This window comes from Fukomys damarensis, unplaced genomic scaffold (genome assembly GCF_012274545.1).
Source record: "Fukomys damarensis isolate Sample0158 unplaced genomic scaffold, DMR_v1.0_HiC HiC_scaffold_26, whole genome shotgun sequence".
Lineage (NCBI taxonomy): Eukaryota > Metazoa > Chordata > Mammalia > Rodentia > Bathyergidae > Fukomys > Fukomys damarensis.
In genome coordinates, this window is record NW_022900938.1 from 22,516,992 (window position 1) to 22,526,260 (window position 9,269).

At 45.4% G+C, this 9,269-nt stretch overlaps 1 protein-coding gene across 1 annotated transcript in view; it reads right to left on the reverse strand.

Annotated features, from left to right (window-relative positions):
- Nucleotides 1-6,277: 6,277 nt before the first annotated feature.
- The window catches only part of LOC104850189, a 3,742-nt gene continuing 750 nt past the window's right edge, over nt 6,278-9,269 (reverse strand). The window contains exons 2-3 of the mRNA XM_019204956.1: nt 9,107-9,255; nt 6,278-6,397 (exon numbers count right to left, since the gene is read on the reverse strand). Of these exons, the coding sequence (XP_019060501.1) occupies nt 6,278-6,397; nt 9,107-9,255 (269 nt within the window). The remainder of the gene's footprint in view (nt 6,398-9,106; nt 9,256-9,269) is intronic.

Consider the following 9,269-nt stretch of genomic DNA (forward strand, 5'->3'; position numbering starts at 1 on the left):
AGGGGAGGGTGAAGGGCGGGTGGGGACAAGGGGGAAAAATGAGAACCAAGACCTGTCATGTGAAGGTACAAGATCCCAGTAATGAATGTAACTGTACTGTCTACCTAGAATGTGTCAATAAATTAAATTTAAAAAAACGTTTGGGAATGAGTGATTTTGAGACTTCTTGAAGGTAAAGTATAATAGAGAAATTCACATTCAGAACTTCAGGCGAGGGTGCTGTGCACATGGAGAGGAATGGGCGGCCTGGGGTGCAGAAGGAAACCAAGAGCTGAGGAAGAGGTGGGAAATGATGATCCCTGTCCCATAAAATAAAATTATTTTTTCCACTCTCTTTCTTTCCAAGATTCCAATTGGTTTATAGGGAACCACTCCCCCCCCCACTTTCTGAGACCTACATCTTGAATGAACAATGGAATTATAAAAGAATAATATTATTCTTAATATTAACATTACTCATGGTAGGCACTCAGCTTTTCAGTGTTAAAATTTTATTTTATAGACATTAGACTACTTATTCCATAAGACAGATACTCTACAACACCAGAAAATCCAGGGAAAAACACAGGCCCGATGAAAGGAGGAGGAAATGCATTGCCTTCATGGTTACCATCTAAGAATATTCACTCCCCTGCTAACCACGGAGACTCTCCCAGTCTCCATGGAGAATCAAGACGGGTTCACCATTAAAGTAAGTGGGAACTGTCCCAGCCCACAGACCACACACACAGGGTGCCCAGAACGACACAGTTCACTGAGTCTGGGCGTCACTGAGAACAGTGCAGGGAGAGCTGGGGGTGGGTGGCCTTGGACTTGGCCTTTGTTTTGTTTTGTTTTGTTTTTTCTTCTTCTTCTAAAATGCTTTATTAAAAGCAAGAAATGCTGTTAAGAACATCTGAAGTGCAGAGACAGCTAACACTGCTTCACGTAAGGAGCCAGTGTCATCTCCGTCCCCTCCCCATTGGTACCGGAAGGCTGAGGGATTGTAGAGCCTTGTCATTTACCTCAGGGAGCTCAGGTCATTCAATGTTGGTTATTTAACTTGTTTTCAATGCATGGCATGAGCAAAGTTTCACCTAAATTAGATATGGACAGAAAAGCTGGTTTTTAGAGTTCCCTTCCCTCCTCTAATTCTTACTACCACGGTCAACAAAAACCTCTAACCCCTTGCTCATTGCTTCCTGTGAGCTTGTGGTTGTCGCTTTCTTGATGTTTTCTCAGGTTAGATGTTGAGATACCTCTGTCAGCACAGCACACTGTTTTCTCAGTACTTTCCTGAGTCCACTCCCTCAGCCATAGCCCCCTTCCTTTTTCTGTTCAGTGAACGAAGAGGATTCATCACTATATCCTCAGACACCCCAATTCAGTTAGAGAGCCCCCACCCCAACCCAATAAAGCTCAAATCCACTGCACTTGCACGATTCCCCTTCACTCCTCTGTGCCTCCTGCTGGAAAGAGGAGCCTTATCTCTGGGCCCCGAGAGGGGCCTCCTTGTCTGTCCTGGACTCTCCTGCTCTTTCCCAGCCATCCTCTTCCTGCATTCTGCTAACCGCCTCAATCCCTAGCAGTTCCTGCACTCTGTCTGCAAGGAGTCTGGGGCTTCTCCTGCAGCAATGGATGCAGACCACTGTTCCGATGCCCTGCCTCATTCATTAACTCTTTTATCTACTTATTTATGAGACTGCTTATCCATTTCAAGGGTGACTGTCCAGAGACTGTCCCACATGTGTTGCTGTTCTGGGAGACTGATTTGGACAGAGAAAACATACGGCTCTGAGATTTCCTGAGCTTGCAGCTACTCCTGGGGTATCACTGTGGGTCTCCGAAGAACACAGGCCTTTTCTTCCCATTAGAAACTGAAGAAAGCAGAGCTGGAGGCGGTGCCCTGAGCCCTGGCTGAGTTGTGCTTTTCCTGCTGTTGAGGAAATGCCAAATGGGGAGGTTGCAGATCCAGAAAGAGGTTTCCAGATGCAGTACCGCTGCTTTTATTACCCTGGGATCTAAGAGGTCATTTTTCCTGGTCCTGGCTCAGTTTAAAATTGTACTCTTTCTTGGCTACCACTGATGTTTGGAGGTCTCTCTGAACAAAGAAATACAGCCCAGCGTCCCTTCAAACAGCAATCCCATCACCAGGCACAAAGTGATTTGGTGCCAAGGTGGAAAAGGTGGTGAGATGATGGATGGAAAAGCTGTTCGATCTTGAACAGTGATATCTGCAGGCCCTGAAGACATTGCTATGTCCAGCAAGCCCCTGGCAGAAGTAGGAGCCATTGTGATTGAGTGTGGCTTCTGGGATGTGGAATTCAGAATTGTTATGAAAACACCTCTTGGGTTTGCCATTGTGAGGGTTGGTGACTTTGTACACAGGCTTGTTTTACCAGCTGTTGCATCTCAGCAGAATGAGCTCCCCCTTTTGGAACACCCACTTAGAGGTCTGGAGCACCAGCCAGTTGGCGCGGACTTCTAGCCACACTGAGTCACTGAGCATGGAGATGTTGTGGAAGGAATCGGCAAGTGAAGAGAGGCAGCAGAATGGAAGTAAAATAACAAAATTTACTCATCGATGAGGGTCAATCACACTTCCACAACATTGAGGCTGGTCTGGCTCTGGTATTTGCCACTGTCCTCCACTCTGGCAGCTCAAATGAGGTAGCTGGAGGCCTGGCTCGAGATGCACGCTCCATTGTGGTACCCATGAGTGGAACTGGCCCCTGGTGGGTAGGCTCCCTGGCATGCCAGAGTCACGTTGTCATCCTGGAGCACTCGGACCCACTGCGGGTCTAGGGGCACCAGTGGGCGTGGCCTTTGACTGAAACTGGCAGCCGATGGGGCAGAGACTTTGGTGTCTTCTCCCGTGGGATGAGGATGCTGGGCGTTGGTAGACAGTCTTCAAGATGTCTTCTGCTCTGACATTCAGGTGAACTATGCTCAGGTTCTGATTTTAGACAGAGTAAATGTGGAACAAGCACAAGAGGCAAAGCTCAGAAAATACCAAATTACAGTGGGGAGTGAGAAGGCTTTATGGGGGTCTGTGGTAGAGAGCCTGTTAGTGGGTTCAGGGTTTCTGGGGACTTCTTTTAGATATTCTCTCTAGGTTCTTTTTGTCTAAAACAAAAAAATTGGACAAAATAAGCACAAAAGGTAGCGAGGTTTCATATTTATTAAAGGCAGGAAAAGAAACATGCTCTGTAGAATGAATATGGGACAATTAAAGACAGGAAAAGCAGTCTCCTCTATAGGATGAGTGCAGATCATGGGGTAAAGACAGAACCCAGTAGCCAAGAGTTTAACCAGGCCCTCTTTTTTATCCCCACCCCTCCCTCAGGCTGACATCAGATCCAGGGCATCCTGACAAAAACCAGCTTTAAGTTCTCCTGAGAAGAATTGAAGATAGCACGTTCTGATTGGTCCTAAGGTTCACATCCAATTGCCTGCCTCGATACTACAAGATGACCCTCAGGGGCTGGCTGCTGGGCACCTAATCCTGGCACTCCAGGAGCCTGAGGGAGGAGGGTCACAAGTTCCAGGCCAGCCTGGGCAATTTAGCCCTGTCTTAAAATAAAAAACAAAAAGGGCTGCGGATGTAGCTCAGTGCAAAAGCCCTGGGCTCAACCCCAAGTCCCACAGGAAAATAAAAGGCTCATAATCATGGAGCTGAGTGGGGTAAGTGGTGGCTAACCATCACGCTGATAACAGATGTCCCTTACACCTCTGCTAAATGGCACAGTTTTGGTTTCTGTCCATGTTCTGAGCACATTAACTTTGGCGGTGAGTCGGTGGTTGAAGATAATGCTCTTCCGTTTGGGCTGCATGATTGTTTGGGGTTTTAATAAGAGTGATCAATACCATCAGCTCCCCCTTTAAATGCTAATGAATGCTTTAACGCCACAGATGCAGACATACAGTACGCTGCAGATTAAAATTAGACACAAAATTAAATTGCTTACACATAGCAAAGGAGCCAGTTTGGACATCTTGATAATCAGCCACAACCAGCTGACAAGTCTTGAATTGTCCCTGCGCCGACACAAAGCCTCAGCAGCCTCAGCCGGAGAGACGACAGCCTTGGCTAATGAGGGGCCTGGGCCAGGCAGGACGAAGGCCGAACGCCAGGTCAGAGCAGTCACAGCAGGACGCCAGGCGCCAGGATTAGTAACAATCTGGCTTCATTATGAACACAGAAAGCCCGATAGCCAGATTCTGTAAATGTCCAAAAGGATGATGTCTGTGTTTGAATTTCTTAAACATTGTACAGAAAAATCCCTATTCTTTTATTCCTGTGACAAGTGTTTATTGAGATCCTGCATTTATAATACTATGAGTATAGAAATTCAAAATGGAAAATGAGCACAATTCGCTAGGACACAAGGAGCAACTTCTTGGGAAAAACAGGCTGCCCTTTCCCTTGGGGTCTTAGCCACCCACAATCTGCTTTTAGTAATATACCCCCAAACTTAACCAGGGTGTAGAACTATGCTCAGGGGACAAGTCACATTGGCAAAACTCACAGGAGACCAATGTATAAAATTCAAATGGCAATTGTTTTATCATTAAATGTAATTCCTAGTGGACCCCGAAGTCTCCTATTAAGGTCCCTTAATGAGTATGGAATTAGAACAAGAATGTAGAGGATTTGGTGGTCTGTTAGCTTGGTATCAATCAATTAATCCATTCACACAGCAGACAGATCCAGTACTGACTATGTTTCAGAGATGCCCTAGGGACAAAGGTAGGCTAATCCCTGCCTTCGTGTAGCAATAGTCAGGCAAATTCAAACAAGCAAACTTAGGGACACTTATGACAGAGGGGGATAAATGTGATGAGTAACCAGAAGGTTCTGTGTGAACACTCAGGGAAGGCCTGACCCGAGTCAGGGTCAGAGAAGTTTCCCTGGAGGAGCATCATCTTAGATATGAGTTGAAGGATGACTTAGACAACAACTAGAAGTTGGCTGACGACAACCAGAAGAGTTATGGCAATGGGGAGCAGATAGCATAACCTTTGATTGCTTCACAACAGGGTGATGATGGCGCAGAAAAGGCTCATGGGAGTTTGGTCACATGACAGCCTCCACTGCAGGTCTGTGTTTCCCAGGTCCAACAGACCCTAGAGTCACTGTGTGAGGGGCTGGTTGTCCTGAGTTCCTGAGTGAGAATGGTGGGTTGCATTCTGCAGGAAATCCTTGTCTGCACAGCTTGGACCATCTTCCTTCCCTTCAGCCTTGGGATGAAGGTTGAGATTCAGCTCATTGTTGGAAAAGGACTTTCTCTGGTAGAGGTCAGTAGTTCAGAATGGCCTTGAACTGGCTGTGATCCTCCTACCTCAGCCTCCTGGGTGCTGGGATTAGAGGTATGCACCACCATGCTCCACTGGACCCTGCTGATTTGAACCACTGGACATTCAGATCACACTGTTTTAACCACAGGACAGTTTAACTCTGCATCTATGGGTAAAATATTTTGATTAGAGGTCTACAAATATTGAGAGATGTTTCGTCAAGAATTTCATGGAGTGAAGTTCATCATGTCAGTTTAATTTCCTGATTAATTTTCTAACAATGTCATTTACCATTTTTAAATTCAAATTTTATTGTACTTACTTTTCTCCACAAGTTCAGTTCCTTTTTATTTTAATTTTATAATGCTTTTATACATCAAAAAAATTTTTTGTTCACACTGAATTTGACCATTATAGCTTCTGTCACATTTTTCTTTCTGCCCTCTTTCTCCCCTTCCCACTCTCTTCCTCTTTCCCTTCTTCTTCCCTCCTCCCCTCCTTTTTTCTATCTTTGTTTCTTTCTCTGTACTTCGGATTGAACCCAAGGCCCTCACACTGTGCTACATCCCCAGCCCTTTCTGCTTTTTATTTTGGGATAGGGTCTTGCTGAATGGCTGTTGCTTGTGGTCTTTCTCTCAGGAGTGTGGGGATCACAGGTGTGGCCACCACACAAAGTCTGTAGCCAGTTCTAAACCTACTTTCCCCAGATTAGATTTTGCTGTTTTAAAATTTACTGTCACTTGTTTCAAACTTTGCAATTTAATTTTTATTTTTATGAGCTATATTTGTTATAAACTGGCTGAAAATCTGCTTCTGGATCTCCTCCCTCTCCCTCTTTGTTCCTCTCTTTTCTGGGAATGGAACCCAGGACCTTACACATGCTAGGCAAGTGCTGTCCTACTGAGTAACATCACTTCCTGTCCCATGTTTTTCTGTTTCCCCCTCTCAGTACTGGAGATTGAACCCAGGGCCTCACACTTCGCTAGACACACAGACTTCGTCATTTTCGATTTGGGGACAGGGTCTCGCTAAGTTGCGGAGATCGGCCTTGAACTTGCACTTCTGCTCCAGCCTTCCAGGCATCTGGGTGCACAGGCAGCACCACAAAGCCGGTTCCACACTGTTTGGGATTATGCCCTCATGCACGAAAGGTCGATTACATCACTAACCCCGGGACTCCGTCCATCCGGGCTTTGCTGGGAGGAGGCCGAACCCCCCGTACGCAGCCCCTGTACCCTCAGCAGCAGCTGACTGGCTGGGAGGCCGTTACGCAGCCATCTGCATGGGCCCAGGAGAAGATGTATATTCTCTTGATTTATGTCTATTACCACTTTTTTCTCCTAAATCTCTCCCCCCTCCCTTAACCTCAGCCTCTTCCAACGAATAAAGTTCCTGATTATTGGGAACATTTACTTTATTTTTTGGTGTCAGGGGTTGAGTCCAGGGTCTCTAAAACCCCACTCTGCTTTCCCCTGAGCTACATCCCCTACCCCTGTTTCTTTAAGTTTTTAGGCAACTGATTATTTTGATGGGGAAAAAAAAAGTTCTTGTTAATTCCCACTCTGCTCTTCACATACATTCATCTTCCAACCTTGCAGGACTTTTGGAGAATAAGCATCATTAGAGAAAAAAGAAAGAGCATCCAACTCTTCTGTTTCTTCACAATCAAGAAGGAGACGGCAGATGTTCTTGTTTTGATTTTGACTGGGAGCATGGATGCTGACAAGTACTTTTCCCTGCGATATTACAGAGTGGTCAGTTTTGTGGGCTGTTGGAAAGGCTTTTTTGTGGTTACCTACTACACAATTTCTAGGGCTGAGATCGTGGAGTCACTTTACTACCAAATGAGTTTCTCTGACCCATCGTGCAAGAAAGCAAAATGCACAAAAAATGGAATGAGCTCTCATTTTAAACTAGACTGGTCAGTAATTCCCCAGATGCACATTTTGTTAAATAATTAAACCCATACTTTGTGTTCCTTTCTGAATGATTGAGTCAACTCTGTTCAGTTGCTTATCTAACAATTGCGATACAAGAAGCTTGTTGTTTATGTGGAAACAGTACATTAAGATAGCATACTTTGTACCAGTTTTTTTTTCCCAATTTAAACATGAACAAAGGACAAAGGGGGGAAATTAATTGAAAACAGACTGTGTTGATATAATCAAGCCGCTTAGAAAGTTTATGAGAAGCTCTTTGCCTGAGATGGAGAGCAGTATCTGGCTGACTGCATCATTCCTAACCTTGACTTGTAAATGCCAATGGCAAACAAGAATGTTAGCTGGTTGTGGTGGTACACACCTGTAAGCCCAGCTACTCTGGGGAGGATGAGGCAGGAGGGTTGCAAGTTCGAGGTCAGCCTGAACAGTTTAGTGATACTCTGTCCCTAAGGAAAAAGAGGCCTGAGAATGTAGATCAGTAAAAGGCCTTGGGTTCAAACTCCAGCAGTGCAAACAAAAAACAAGGACTTACAAAAATCAAATTATTGAATCAATGTTTAGGTCATGACAGCTTCCATTATAAAGGAAGGTCCTCTCCTATATGTTTGACTTCAATGCTACAGAAAAAGTTTTCCCCAGCAGGGCCCAAGGACCACGCTCCTGTGAGGACACACACGTACCTTGATGACAAGTTCCTATTAAAAGGGATCTCGGCCCCCTGGAAATACTGGATTTCCGCAGAGCACTGAAGAGCCTAGGCAGGGCGAAAGACACTTGATGCTCAGTGCTAGTGAACACTGAATGGAGTATCCCAGTATTGAAAGCAGCCTGCATTTATTTGACGGATGTTTGCTGCTGCACGATTTTTGGAGGCGTACGGTACGAAAAACTTCCCGAGGTGGATCTCACCATTGCTGTCCTAAATAACAAGCCATCTCCTCTACCTGCAGCTGCTTCAAGCTGTCTTGCTGAAGGCTGGTATTTACTGTCTTGTTCTAATGAGGACGTTGGTAATTTTTTAAATTTTTCTGGCTTTTAGCTTGTGACGTTATTATCCTGCACCCTGTCTGTTTTCTTTTAGATTTCAGATTTCTGACATCCTAAGATGCCTTTATGGTCCTTTGGTAAAATGTGGAAAATGACCCTCAACAGGAGTCCTGGGAGCTTAGGTGTGTGATTTGTCATGAATCATAATGAATGAGGCATACATCAAAACCAACATTAAGCTTAATAACCTTCTTTATTCCCTAAAAAGACAAATCAAACCAGCTCCACTATGGCCGTGACGGAAACACAGTATCTCACTAAAATAAATACTAATTAGCAGAGCCGAGAGGAGGGAGGATCACTAGCTTTGGGCAAAAAATTTAGAGGCATTAAAAAAAAAAAAAAACCTCGGGCCAGGGATTTAGCTCAGTGGTTCTGCCACCTGCCTCACAAGCACAAGAACCCGAGTTCGATCCCCGGTACCCAAAAAAAAAAAAACCTCGGGCCAGGGATTTAGCTCAGTGGTTCTGCCACCTGCCTCACAAGCACAAGAACCCGAGTTCGATCCCCGGTACCCAAAAAAAAAAAAACCTCAGTCATCAAGATAAATGATTTTTAACGTAAAATTTTAGAAAATAAAACGATGCCCAAATTCATGAACAAAGTATCACAATTTTAAATAAAAACAGGGTCAGTAATAGTGTCCTGGAGCAGAGGCTGAGGCAAACAGAAAACCGTAACACCCATCCCGTCTGTGGATATTTTGATTTTCTGTGGACCTCTTGCCTCAGAGCCAGCCCTGCTGACCAGATCGTCAGTGAGGATGGCACAGCCGGTCCTCCAACAATATTAATTCAGGGGAGAGCAGTATTTTCAAGTCCGGTTACCATGAGGAGGCATACCCAGCCATCCCTTTGGCCGTGGTTTGGCTTCGGTCTCCACTGGAAGGTGCTGCCCAGTCTAACAGTGGAAGCGGTGTCTTCTCGTTCATCGACCCGAAGACAACCTCTCAGAAAGTCCTGCGGCCCCGGTGGCCGCCCCGAGCGCGCTCCTTGCCCCCCCGGG